The sequence below is a fragment of the Onychostoma macrolepis genome, chromosome 13 (assembly GCF_012432095.1).
Source record: "Onychostoma macrolepis isolate SWU-2019 chromosome 13, ASM1243209v1, whole genome shotgun sequence".
Lineage (NCBI taxonomy): Eukaryota > Metazoa > Chordata > Actinopteri > Cypriniformes > Cyprinidae > Onychostoma > Onychostoma macrolepis.
Genome location: NC_081167.1, coordinates 6610751 through 6623347, shown reverse-complemented (window position 1 = coordinate 6623347; position 12597 = coordinate 6610751). Strand labels below are relative to the sequence as shown.

The 12597-nt window shown below is 36.2% G+C and overlaps 1 protein-coding gene across 1 annotated transcript; it reads left to right on the top strand.

The window, feature by feature from the left end:
• Positions 1 to 355: 355 nt before the first annotated feature.
• Positions 356 to 8915, top strand: yipf3 (Yip1 domain family, member 3). The gene is made up of 9 exons (XM_058796494.1): positions 356 to 637; positions 1640 to 1849; positions 2016 to 2122; positions 2216 to 2261; positions 3006 to 3098; positions 3201 to 3332; positions 3443 to 3556; positions 3643 to 3766; positions 7971 to 8915. The coding sequence occupies exons 1-9, from the start codon at positions 566 to 568 to the stop codon at positions 8099 to 8101; spliced, it is 1029 nt and encodes a 342-aa protein (XP_058652477.1). The 5' UTR covers positions 356 to 565; the 3' UTR covers positions 8102 to 8915.
• Positions 8916 to 12597: the final 3682 nt, after the last annotated feature.

The following is a 12597-nucleotide window of genomic DNA, read 5'->3' as shown; positions in this document are numbered from 1 at the left end:
TTAAATGTTGAGCATTAACATTTTGTTAATTAAATCTGTTTGTTCGGAAATAAATAACAATAAATCGAAAGGTAAGCAAATAAGAAACATGTTATTTCACAATATCAAATAAAATGAGAAAAAAAATAGTATCACAAAATACCACACATACCAGTACCACACGTCACACGACTTTTATTTTGACATGACATAATAATATACGTGCTCGACGTTGTCACTTTAAAACGACAGTTATGGTTTTGTAGGTAATTAATATCTATGTGGTTAAATACGAGTTAATATGAAAATATTGGAAGAATATAAAACTAGTATACTTCCAAGACTGATCAAATGCGCAAGTTTTGATCTGCGCTTTTATTTGCGTTTAGCGGAAGTAGCGTCAGACATTTCCTCGTCGTTACGTCAAAATTGTACCCCAGCGCTTCACAGCTGGCAAAACAATCCGCGTAAACCATTTTAATGCTAAACTACAATGAGCACCAGAATCAAACTATAGACAGTAGAATCTTGAAATTGTAGCCGCTAAGCTTTCTGACTGTATTCTTGTACCTGTTAGTGCAAAACAATGTCGGCATCACAAGGAAGCACAAACACGAACACGGAACCATGGGGTAGTTTTGATGACAATATAATCCAGGTAATTTCACCTCAGTTTATCGTTACTACTGTAACATAACTTCTGGAATACACACATTTTTCACGGTTAATAAAGCTTAGTGTGCTTTTCTTAGCCTGACCTCGAATGCTTGAGATTGGCGTTGTGGTTATACTATGTATCTCGTATCTTGATATATACCGTGGTGTATACCATAGTAAAAAAAAGTAGTACATTTAAATACTAAGTATAGTTCAAATCTATTAACATATTTGTGACCCTGGACCACAAAACGCTGGGGTATATTTGTAGCAATAGCCAAAAATACACTGTATGGGTCAAAATTATAGATTTTTATTTTATGCCAAAAATCATTAGTATATTAAGTAAAGATCATATTCCATGAAGATATTTTCTAAATTTACTACTCTAAATATATCAAAACGTCGTTTTTGATTAGTAATATGCATTGCTAAGAATTCATTTGGACAACTTTAAAGGCGATTTTCTCAATATTTAGATCTTTTTGCACCTTCAGATTCCAGATTTTCAAATAGTTGTATCTCTGCCAAATATTGCCCGATCCTAACAAGCCACTTTAGCACACTGATATATACTAAGTATATCTTTAACTGTACTTCAGCACTGCTTCTGCGCAATTAAAGTGCATTAAGTACAAAATTAGTCGTTCCAATTTAGCAGACTTTAAGTATGTCAGGTTAGTATACTAAAAGTACAATTGCAGGACATTTTATTAAGTACATAAATATAAAAATGTATTTGTAGTCTCGGCATGAAATAAATGTATTTTAAATACATTTAAGTATATTTATTTTCACTAGAGTATGTTTATGCTTATGCATAGTACTCTAGGTTTCGTGAAATATAATAAGCTAACGACTCAAAACTGTGATATAACTGTTGTGGTTAACAACATTATTTAGTTTAGCATTCACGATATGCTGCATAATTACATTCTGTAACATATAACAAATGTGCAATTGGCGTCATGTTTAAAAAAAAAATTCTTTCATGTGACCCCAGGGCAGCGGTTCGGCAGTGATAGACATGGAGAATATGGATGACACCTCTGGTTCCAGCTTTGAGGATATGGGGGAGATGCATCAGCGTATGAAGGAGGAGGAGGAGGTGACGGCCGAGGCAGCAGCTACGGAGGAGGACAACGGAGAATATGGAGAGTTCCTCGGGATGAAGGGCTTGAAGGGACAGTTGGGCAGACAGGTTGCCGACGAGGTGAGCTAGAGGGTTGGCTGTGAACTTGTTTGACGTATGATTCACATGAACATGAAATGAGGTGTGATGATAGATTCTAAATTTTGGAAAGTGTGTAACCTTCCCTTGAATAGTTATGTTTAGCTTTCTGTAGATAAGAGTACTAATATATCTTGTATCTACACAGGTATGGCAGGCAGGAAAGCGGCAGGCCTCAAAAGCATTTAATCTCTATGCCAATATTGACATTCTCCGGCCGTACTTTGATGTGGAGCCTAATCAAGTCAGAAACAGGTAAGATGCATGCGTTTCTAACAGCGCTTTCTCAGTGTCTGCTGCAGCATCATCACTGATTCTGACTCAGTTAACCAACTGCTTGATCCACAGGTTGGTCGAATCCTTGATCCCAGTCCGAATGATCAACTTTCCACAGGTAAGACACTTCATAATTTTAGTTGTAAGCAATAAGCAACAGAAAGCAAGTTTAATCGTATTGGTAAGAGCAGGTGTCTGGCATCCTTGAGTATCTTTTCCGGTATCAATCTGACTGAGAGTTTATACTTTTAGCATGTATAATTAAAAAATTTTGTGGTACACGTCTTATTGCTGTAAAATGTTTACTGATTTGTAAAGTAAACGTAGAAATGACTGTTACATTATTAGGATTATTTCAACTTTTAACTTATAGCAACTTAGTTTTACTTGATTGTCCATACATCTTTTTTTAGAAAAAAATAAGCACGTTGAATTGTATCAAATATGATCATCAGGCTTTTGAAGAACGTTTATTTGTTCATCTCTTTAATCACTGAATCATCTTTGTATCGCATTGCATTATATGTTTTGATCCCCACAATTAAAACTAGAGAGCTTTGATCATAAAACTAAGCATTTAAATAGTTTTATCATCTTACTAATTATTAGGAGATTTAGTGTGTAAACAAATATATTTATTATTTTCTATTGCAAGCTTTATAGGGTTATTCGATTTTAATCTATTTACTTGTATTTTGCTTATCTGCATGTCTTACCTCATTGTCTCACAGCACATTTTAATTTTGAGCTTTTTGAAAAGCCAAAAATGGGACAAAACTGTGTTACTCAACCCGCTGGACAGCACAGACTTATAACAGCAGATGTTTTCTTCATTAGTTCTTTTTTCATCTTTTAAACCCAGAAAGTTGCTGGAGAGCTGTATGGACCAATGATGCTGGTGTTCACGATGGTGGCTATTCTGCTCCATGGCATGAAGACATCAGGAACTGTCATTGTAAGCAATTTTATCACACGTTTGTCTATGTCAGTGAGAAATGTCATTATTATTGTTATTATTATTTTTTTAATGGTGGAATCGTATTGTTTGTTGAAACAGAGAGAGGGTACGCTGATGGGAACTGCCATTGGAACCTGTTTTGGATACTGGCTGGGAGTGTCCTCCTTCATCTATTTCCTTGCTTACCTGTGCAACGCTCAGATTACCATGCTGCAGATGTTGTCTTTGCTAGTAAGTACCTCGCATTACCCATGAAGAAAGTATATGACATGCTCACTTCATGCTAGGGCTGTATAGTTTACACTGTGTTTAGGAGTTTCTCATATTATCTTTGTTTTCAGGGTTATGGTCTCTTTGGCCACTGTATGGTCCTTTTCATCACTTACAATGTCCACTTCCACTCGCTCTTCTACATTCTCTGGCTGGTGATCGGAGGACTCTCTACTCTACGCATGGTAAATGAACGAGGGCTAAGATTATGCATGCATGTGTAGTCACTATATCCAGCTTTGCCTTCATTGCTTTGTTGTGTTTCTCACAGGTGGCTGTGCTGATTTCCCGTACTGTTGGTCAGACTCCTCGCCTCATCTTGTGTGGAACCCTTGCTGCTCTTCACATGCTCTTTCTGCTCTACCTGCACTTTGCTTACCATAAGATGGTTGAAGGTAAGACATGAGCCTGAGTACAAGGAGAGAAAAAATAATAATTAAATGTATTTTATTTCACAAAATAAATTTGACATTTTAATTCCATGAAGAACAAAAACACTAATTGAGTAAATATAATCACAAAAACAAAATTAACACAAGGAAACATATATTATGTGCATATGCACTAAAATAACAATACATAGAAATAAACAGCAATATTTGCATATTATGCAAAACATTTTAATACATACATGTATGAGTATTTTTGAGTGAAAATGCAAAAGAAAGTATTAATAGTCTTATCATGAGTCACCAGACAAAGAAGAATTGTAAATTAGTTTAATGATGTAAGCTCCTTAGGAAATGTTAATGTCCAAATAAAAATTGCATTAATAATTGCAGTATTACTACTTTATATCTGCAGCACAGTCTAATATACAGTCATGGCCAAAAATATCGGCACCCTTGGCAATTCTGTCAGAAAATGCAACACTTCTCTCAGAACATTTTTCCAATTGCAAATGTTTTGGTATGCATGTGCTTATTGTTTTTGTTTGGACTGCAACAACACAAAAAATCAGAGAAGAAAAGTCAAACTTGCTAAAATTTCACACAGAACTCAAAAATGGACTGGTCAAAATTGTAAGAAATAATTGCTTTTCAAGCATGTGTTGCTCCTGTAATTCATATTTAGACACCTGTGGCAAGTAACAGGTGTGGACAATATAGTAATCACACTTGCAGCCAGTTAAAATGGAGAAAAGTTGACTCAACCTTTGTGTTGTGTGTCACACTGAGTATGGAGAAAAGAAAGAAGTGTAAAGAGTTGTCTGTGGATTTGAGAGAAAAAATTGTGGAAAAACGTGGACAATCTCAAAGCTACAAGTCCATCTCCAGAGATCTTAATGTTCCTGTGTCCACTGTGCGCAATATCATTAAGAGGTTTACAGCCCATGGCACTGTAGCTAACCTCCCTGGACGTGGACGGAAGAGCAAAATTAATGAAAAATTACAGCGAAGGATTGTTCGAATGGTGGATAAAGAACCCCGATTAACTTCCAAATAAATTCAAGCTGATCTGCAGACACAGGGTACAACAGTGTCAGCTCGCACTATCCGTCGCCATCTGAATGAAAAGGGACGCTATGGTAGGAGACCCAGGAGGACACCACTGCTGACACAAAGGCATGAAAAAGCAGGACTGGAGTTTGCCAAAACTTATGTGACAAAACCACAATCCTTCTGGGAGAACGTACTGTGGACAGATGAGAAAAAAGTAGAGCTTTTTGGAAAAGGACATCATGACACTGTTTACAGAAAACGAAATGAGGCCTTCAAAGAAAAGAACACAGTCCCTAGAGTCAAACAGGGTGGAGGTTCAAAGATGTTTTGGGGTTGCTTTGCTGCTTCTGGCACTGGATGCCTCGACTGTGTGAACGGTATCATGAAATCTGATGATTACCAAATAATTTTGGGGGCGCAACGTAGTGGCCAGTGTCAGAAAGCTGCGTCTCCACCAGAGGTCATGGGTTTTCCAGCAGGACAATGACCCGAAACACACTTCAAAAAGCACTGAGAAATGGTTACAAACAAAGCGCTGGAGAGTTCTGAAATAACCAGCAATGAGTCCAGATCTGAATCCCATAGAACACCTGTGGATAGATCTCAAAACAGCAGTTGGGAGAAGGCATCCTTCAAATCTGAATGACCTGGAGCAGTTTGCAAAAGAAGAGATTGAGATTGATTTCAGTTATTTTTTCCAAAGGGGGTGCTACCAAATATTAAGTTAAGGGTGCCAATAATTTTGTCCATTGCATTTTTTGGGTTCTGTGTGGAATTGTATCAGATTTGACTTTTCTTCTGTTTTTTTTTTTTTTGTGTTGTTCCAATGCAAACAAAAAAAATAAACATATGAGTCCCAAAACATTTGCAACTGCAACAATTTTCTGAGAGAAGGGTTGCATTTTCTGACAGAATTGCAAGGGTGCCGATATTTTTGGTCATGAGTGTATAGTAAATATGTAATATATCATTCTTGTGGCAAGTGCAGTTCGATCCAAAATACTACAGTCATGGCCAAAAATATCGGCACCCTTGGTAAATATGATCAAAGAACGCTGTGAAAATTAATCTGCATTGTTAATCCTTTTGATCTTTTATTAAAAAAATTCACAAAAATCTTAACTTTTCATTGGATAATAAGAATTTAAAATGGGGGGAAATATCATCAGGAAATAAATGTTTTTCTCAAATACACGTTGGACACAATTATTGGCACCCCTAGAAATTCTTCATATTCACAATTTTGAGCACTCCAGGGTGATTATGAACATTTAAATTATCCAGCCATGGCTTCCTGTTTCACAGAAATATAAATAGGAGGGAAAACAAAGCCCAAATTCCCTTAATCATTCATCACAATGAGAAAAACCAAAGAATCTATTTCTGATATGCAGCAAAAGATAATTGAGCTTCACAAATTAGTGAAGTGGCTTTAAGAAAAGAGCTAGAGCAGTGAAAATTCCCATTTCCACCATCAGGGCAATAATTAAGAATTTCCAATCAACATAAAATGTTACGAAACTGCCTGGAAGAGGACGTGTGTCTATATCGTCCTAATGCACGGTGAGGAGGAGAGTTTGAGTGGCTAAAGACTCTCCAAGGATCAGCTGGAGAATTGCAGAAAATAGTTGAGTCTTGGGGTCAGAAAACCTTAAAAAAAAATTGTCAAACAGCAGCTACATCACCACATGTTGTTGTTTGGGAGGGTTTCAAGAAAAATTCTCCTCGCTCATCCAAAAACAAACTCCAGCATATTCAGTTATCAGACACGACTGGAACTAAAAATGGCACTGGCTTCTATGGTCAGATGAGCTTTTTAGCAGCAAACACTCAAGATGGGTTTGGTGAACACAGGGATAAAAAGTACCCCATGTGTACAATGAAATATACTGCTGTATTTTTGATGTTGTGGGCCTGTATTTCTGCTGGAGGTCCTGGACATCTTGTTTAGACACACGGCATCATGGATTCTATCAAATACCAACAGATAAAAAATCAATAAGTGACTGACTCTGTTAGAAATCTTTTAATGGGCCATGTTTGGATCTTCCAACCGTACAATAATCCAAAGACAAACCTCAAAAACAACACAAAAATGGGTCACTGAGCACAAAACCAAGCTTCTGCTGGCCATTCCAGTCCTCTGACCTGAACTCTGTAGTAAATGTGTGAACTGAAGAGAAGAAGCACCAACATGGAGCTGGGAATCTAAAGGGTCTGGAGTGATTCTGGATGAAGGAATGGTCTCTGATCTCGTCAGGCATTATAGGAGAACATTTAGAGCTGTTAAACTGGCAAATGGAGGTTTCAAAAAGTATTGAATAAAAGGGTGCCGTTAATTGTGGCCAATGTGTATTAGAGAAAAATTTTTATTTCATAATGATATTTCCCCCCATTTTAAATTCTTTTAAAGATAAGATTTTTGTGAATTTTCTTAAATAAAAGATCAAAAGGATTAACAATGCAGATTAATTTTCACAGCCTCCTTTGATCATATTTACCAAGGGTGCCAATATTTTTGGCCATGACTGTATCTTAAGGAAATCCTAAAGGAGCAGGATTGTTAAAATACTTCACTGGAGCACTGAATTGCTCATTGAAGGTCTATAAATTCTTAAAACAAATTGATACAATTAACAAGTTAACATAAGTGTGCCATCCTCAGTTTAGTGCAACAATGTAATGAAAGAGATGGTGCACGAGAATGTCTTCAAGGCATTATTGTGACCTTCAGTAATTGAAATTCCCTCTTAAATCTAATTTTAGAGACAGTTGAGCACCTACAATATGTGTTTTTGGTCCTTTTTATTTTTAGCCCATCAGAATGAGGCCAGTTTGAAAACTTTAATTTGTCTGAGCAGTATGACCAAAGTCTTATATCTGCGTTACTCTATTTAAATGAGAAGGCAACAAATATTATGTAATGTAAAGCAATCCTGTCCACTGATATTAGCACAAATATAACCACTGCGATTGCAACATTTCTGTCACACATTGCAAGTCCAACTGGTATGACCTTTTAGTGTTAGTACCAAGTTCCCCTCATAAATTGTGAAATGTCTAAAAGTCAATGAGGGACTATCAAAAGCCTTTGCTGTCAGGCTACTGTACTTACTGTGTTACAGGCTTTGTCATAGTTGTGTTTTTCTGTTTGCAGGTATTCTGGATACCTTGGAAGGACCCAACATCCCACCCATCCAGAGAGTGGCCAGAGATGTTCCCATTGTTGCAAATGCTGCTGTAAATGCAACCATCAAGTCAATAGCTGCATTTGTACAGTCACAGTGATTATATATTTTTCTTCTGGGATTGGTCACACAGTCCAGTGAGGCTGGTGTACATATGTAAGGTCAGGGCAAAACAAAATCATGGGGCAGTCTCTGTTGAGCACCTTGGGCCTGAGCTCAGTTCGTATCGTATGTTGTTCCTGACGCTGTCATACAGACCTAAAAGGATGTTCTTAGGTCTAGATGGCTTCACTTCATTTTGGCTCATTATTATGAGACGCACACTATCCCATTCACTCTACACTTGTCTTAATAATTTTTTGCTAAGTGTTACAGTCTATATGACCTGCTAATATTAGAATGGTTTATTCAGAATATGTATGGATTCCTTAAGGATGCTGATACTAATAATTATTCTTCAAAAACCCTGCTGACATTAAATGCAGCCGGATGTTTGCACTCCGTGAGAGTGCACTGATTGGACCGATTGTCCTCACAAACTGTCTCAGTTACTGAGTGACATTACACAACACTTCTGTTTTTAGATCTTGTTGCATAATTTGTTTTTTAGATATTTTCACAGTTGTAAAGGAAGTCTTTATCAAGATTCGATAGAGAAATCTTGATCGGAAGGCGAAGTGCATAGAAATACAATGATATTTTATTTGAAGATGAGAAAGATTGTTATGGTGCATGCAGTCTTTTTTTCCTAATCCATATTTAACCAGCCATTGTGGTGCAGTCTGATTCCTGCTATTTAAAGCTATGGTTGGGGGTGAGGGTTTCCTGCTCTCTCATTATGTTGTCTTTTACATGTGAGCTTCTTATTTAAAGGATTCTTGTAAAGAGAAAATAAAGAAATACTGTTGTCCTTATTTGTGATCAGAGGCGTCATGCTGGAATATGTTTAATACTTGGAATTTAGGCTGCAATTAAACAATGCCTACAGTATTTTGTATTAATACCGCACAGAATAATAGCTCATGTTTTGAACAGTAACATTTTGCTAAACCTAAACATGCTCAATACTCCAAATGATTTGATGTAGCTTAATGAAAGCTGTTCTGGGATGAACGTACTGGAAATAGTTTCACAGGAGTCAGTGAACTGTATGAATATTCATGGTTCATATACACTCTCCAGCCAATTATGTTTATTAGTTCAACTGCACGTTAATGCAAATATCTATAGTTCTATAGCTGAAAATTCCTTGTTGATACCAGAGGTCAGAGGAGAATGGCCAGACTGGTTGAATGGCTGATAGAAAGGCAACTCGAACAATAACTCAAAAATAAAATATCTCCTAACAACCATAAAAAATGCTTGTGACAACTTGGGGTATGCAGAATAGCATCTCTGAACGCACAACACCTTGAAGCTTGAGGCAGATGGTCTGATGGTCCACCCTGCCTTGTATCAATGGTTCAGGCTGCGGATGGTCTGGGGGATACTTTCTTGGCACACTTGGGGCTCTTTAGTACCAATTTAGCAAACTCCACAGCCTACCTGAGTACAGTTGCTAACCATGTCTATTCTCTTATGGCCACGGTGTACCCATCTTAATGGCTACTTCCAGCAGGATAATGTCTCACTCAAACTGGTTTCTTGAACATGACAATGACAATAAGTTGACTATATAAATGGCCTCCACAGTCACTAGATCTCAATCCAACAGAGCACCTTTGGGATGTGGTGGAAGATTCACATCATGGATGTGCAGCTGATAAATCTGCTATCATGTCAACAGATCAAAATCTGTGAGTAACGTTTCCAGCACCTTGTTAAATCTATGCCATTTTGAGGGCAAAGGAGGGCATTTATGCCAACATTAATGTCACATGGTCATGACTAACCAGCTCTTTCCTAAAAATATGTGCAGAATGCAGTGATCTGATTAGCCAGTGTCTGGCCCGGATCCAACTAAACAGACAACATTAGAGCAGATGTTACAACATGAATTAATTAGAAATGATCTAGATTGAAGAGGTGCAGGAGAGTCGCTCAATCAGTGATTTCAGGTGTGAGATATATTGCAACAGGCAGAGTAGGAAACTACATTTATGCTGTCATACTGTATATTCAGTTTTAGATTTTTTTGTAGTGTGTAGAGTTCATTTTAATGTTCTAGTTATAATGATATATATATAAAAAAAAAAAATACTAGGATGTAATAGACTGTCAATGTGGAGAATTTTCTTGCTTTTCTTCTCCATGCAGGCCATTTTAGTGCATCCAGTCTAGAAAAAGCACACCGGATTAAACGCAGGTTTGGATGAATGTGATCCTGACAGGGAACTCAAGGCCTTCACGTGAGCCTGCCCACGTCCTCAGCCCCATATGAAACCCAGCATCAAACTGAGAAATAGCAAGAGACCATCATCAGGTATTCTAGGCATCACAGCCACATTTGCTTTGTTTTAAAAGCAATTTTTGTTTTGTTTTAGAAGAAAAAAAAAGACAATGCTTTCAAAGAATAAAAGAGTGCTTTCAAACAGTCCCAGAAGAGAAACCTTTGAAGTGAAATGGCAAAGGCCTATTATTGTGCTTCCCAAAATAAAAGTGTTTCAAATTTGCATCTAAAAGTTTGCAAAGTAGGTTAAACTACTAAACTACTTTAAGTGCTCTGTAGAGCCTGTCCAAAATTACCTACAACATAACCCCACAATACATGAGACTGGAGCCTGTGGCCAAAAATAATATTAAGAAAATTTAGGTGCATGATAGATAGATAGACACACTTTATGCATGTAGACTGACTCAGTCTCTGTTCTCATTTCTTTTGTTGTATTATTAGAAAGATTCAGGTCAATCTTGAAACATGAAGGAATAGTGCTGCAGCAAAATATTTTAATGACACCAAGACAGCATTGGTGTGCAGAATGAAAAACGTGTTTTTTAAAGGCCCAGAAGAGTCACAGATGGGAACAATACAAATTTTGCACAACGGTAAACCATTTAAAATTAAGAGTTTATTTTAAAAAATCATGTTTTTTATGTTATCATGTTTTTATTGTGTTAGTTAGCTGTTTTTTTGTTTGTTTGTTTGTTTTTAACCTAGTCAAAAAAACAACAACTGCAGTTTCATTGATATTATCTGTTTTTGCAAATGAACTCTTCATATGCAATATGGGTTTTTGATTTAGTTTTTTAGTCCTTTTTTTTTTTAACTTTACATGTTTACTTGGAACATGTAACTCACCTTTTGCATTTTAATTTTTAGATGCTCCATTTTTTTCGATGCTTTTGTTCTTAGATGGTGTTCTGGTTCAGGGTAAGTTAAGGTGAGTCCATACACTGGGCTGCATTAGGAATTAATTGTGTTTGTTTCATTCAGGGCTCACGTTTCCCCGCTCTCACTGAGGCCGTCACACAGATAGGGCCATGCAACCAGACACGCTCTGGGTACAATTGGTTATACTATCCACCTTCACATCCTCAGACTGTTGCTGAGAGAAAAAACAAGTGACATTCATGTGGAGTCATTCAATATATTATTCACAAGACCCACCTGTGCCACAGAGCTGCAATTGGATGAATATTGTTTGTGCACGTATCAATGGCTAACAACAAAGTTTTTATATATTTTTATAGTATAGCTGTTGGGTAACAAGTGAATACAATAACACTGACACACATTCAGACAAGAATCGATTAGATAAGGTATATTATTAAACCTATAGCTATCTTATTTGATACACAAATTTCTAAAGCCTCTAAATGATCTGATTTCTATAAAGTATGAACACTTCTGGACTGAAGCAACTTGATTATACATCATTTTTGGAACAATCATGCTAAAATATGAGTATCAAATATGACACGTCAGGCTTTTGAGAAACATTTAGCTCAATCATCATTGTATTGCAGTATGTACAAAACGAACAACATACATTTCACAACAGAATGTAAACGTTTCAAACAATACAAAAAAATAACATAACTTATTTGAAACAAATGAACTTGTAACATCAAAAATGTAAAAATAAATGAACTGTAATTCTTTATAAAATCATATAAAACGTGGCAATTGCCCAGAGCTGACATTTTTGAAAAATGTCTTTTGTTGTGACAGTTTAACCACTCAGTTAACCCTGTAATATCTGACACATAAAATTGTTAGAGACGTTTATTTTTATTTTTAATGAAACTTGTTTATTGAATCTTAATCTAAAAATATGCACTTAAAAAAGATAGATAAAGAATATAGTTTGCATATATTTGCATGTGTTTGAATATTTGATACTTCAGGCTTTTATGGCTAGTATATGATATGAGAACATGGAGCTCATACTCGAAGAGAAAAAAAAAAGGCCCAAACTGAACAAAAATATGCAATTTGTTGCAGTTGTTATATAAAATTCTGATTGCATGTAAAGTAAATCAATATTTCATAACTAGCAGACTTAAAATGCATATCAGTTGTCACTCAATATCTTGCAAAGCATAATGCAAATCTTTTCTGTTTGTTATCTTTTCTACTGTATTCTTTATTATTATTGCAATAAAAAAGATAAAATAAAAATAAAAAGTTTACATTCTGTTGCAAAACCTATATAG

Bases quoted from the DNA above. Each gene is read 5' to 3' on its own strand.
- yipf3 (XM_058796494.1), top strand. From the start codon at position 566: ATGTCGGCATCACAAGGAAGCACAAACACGAACACGGAACCATGGGGT. The intron at 1,850-2,015 runs GTGAGCTAGAGG...GTATCTACACAG, and splicing joins GCAGACAGGTTGCCGACGAG to GTATGGCAGGCAGGAAAGCG. The intron at 3,099-3,200 runs GTAAGCAATTTT...TTGTTGAAACAG, and splicing joins AGACATCAGGAACTGTCATT to AGAGAGGGTACGCTGATGGG.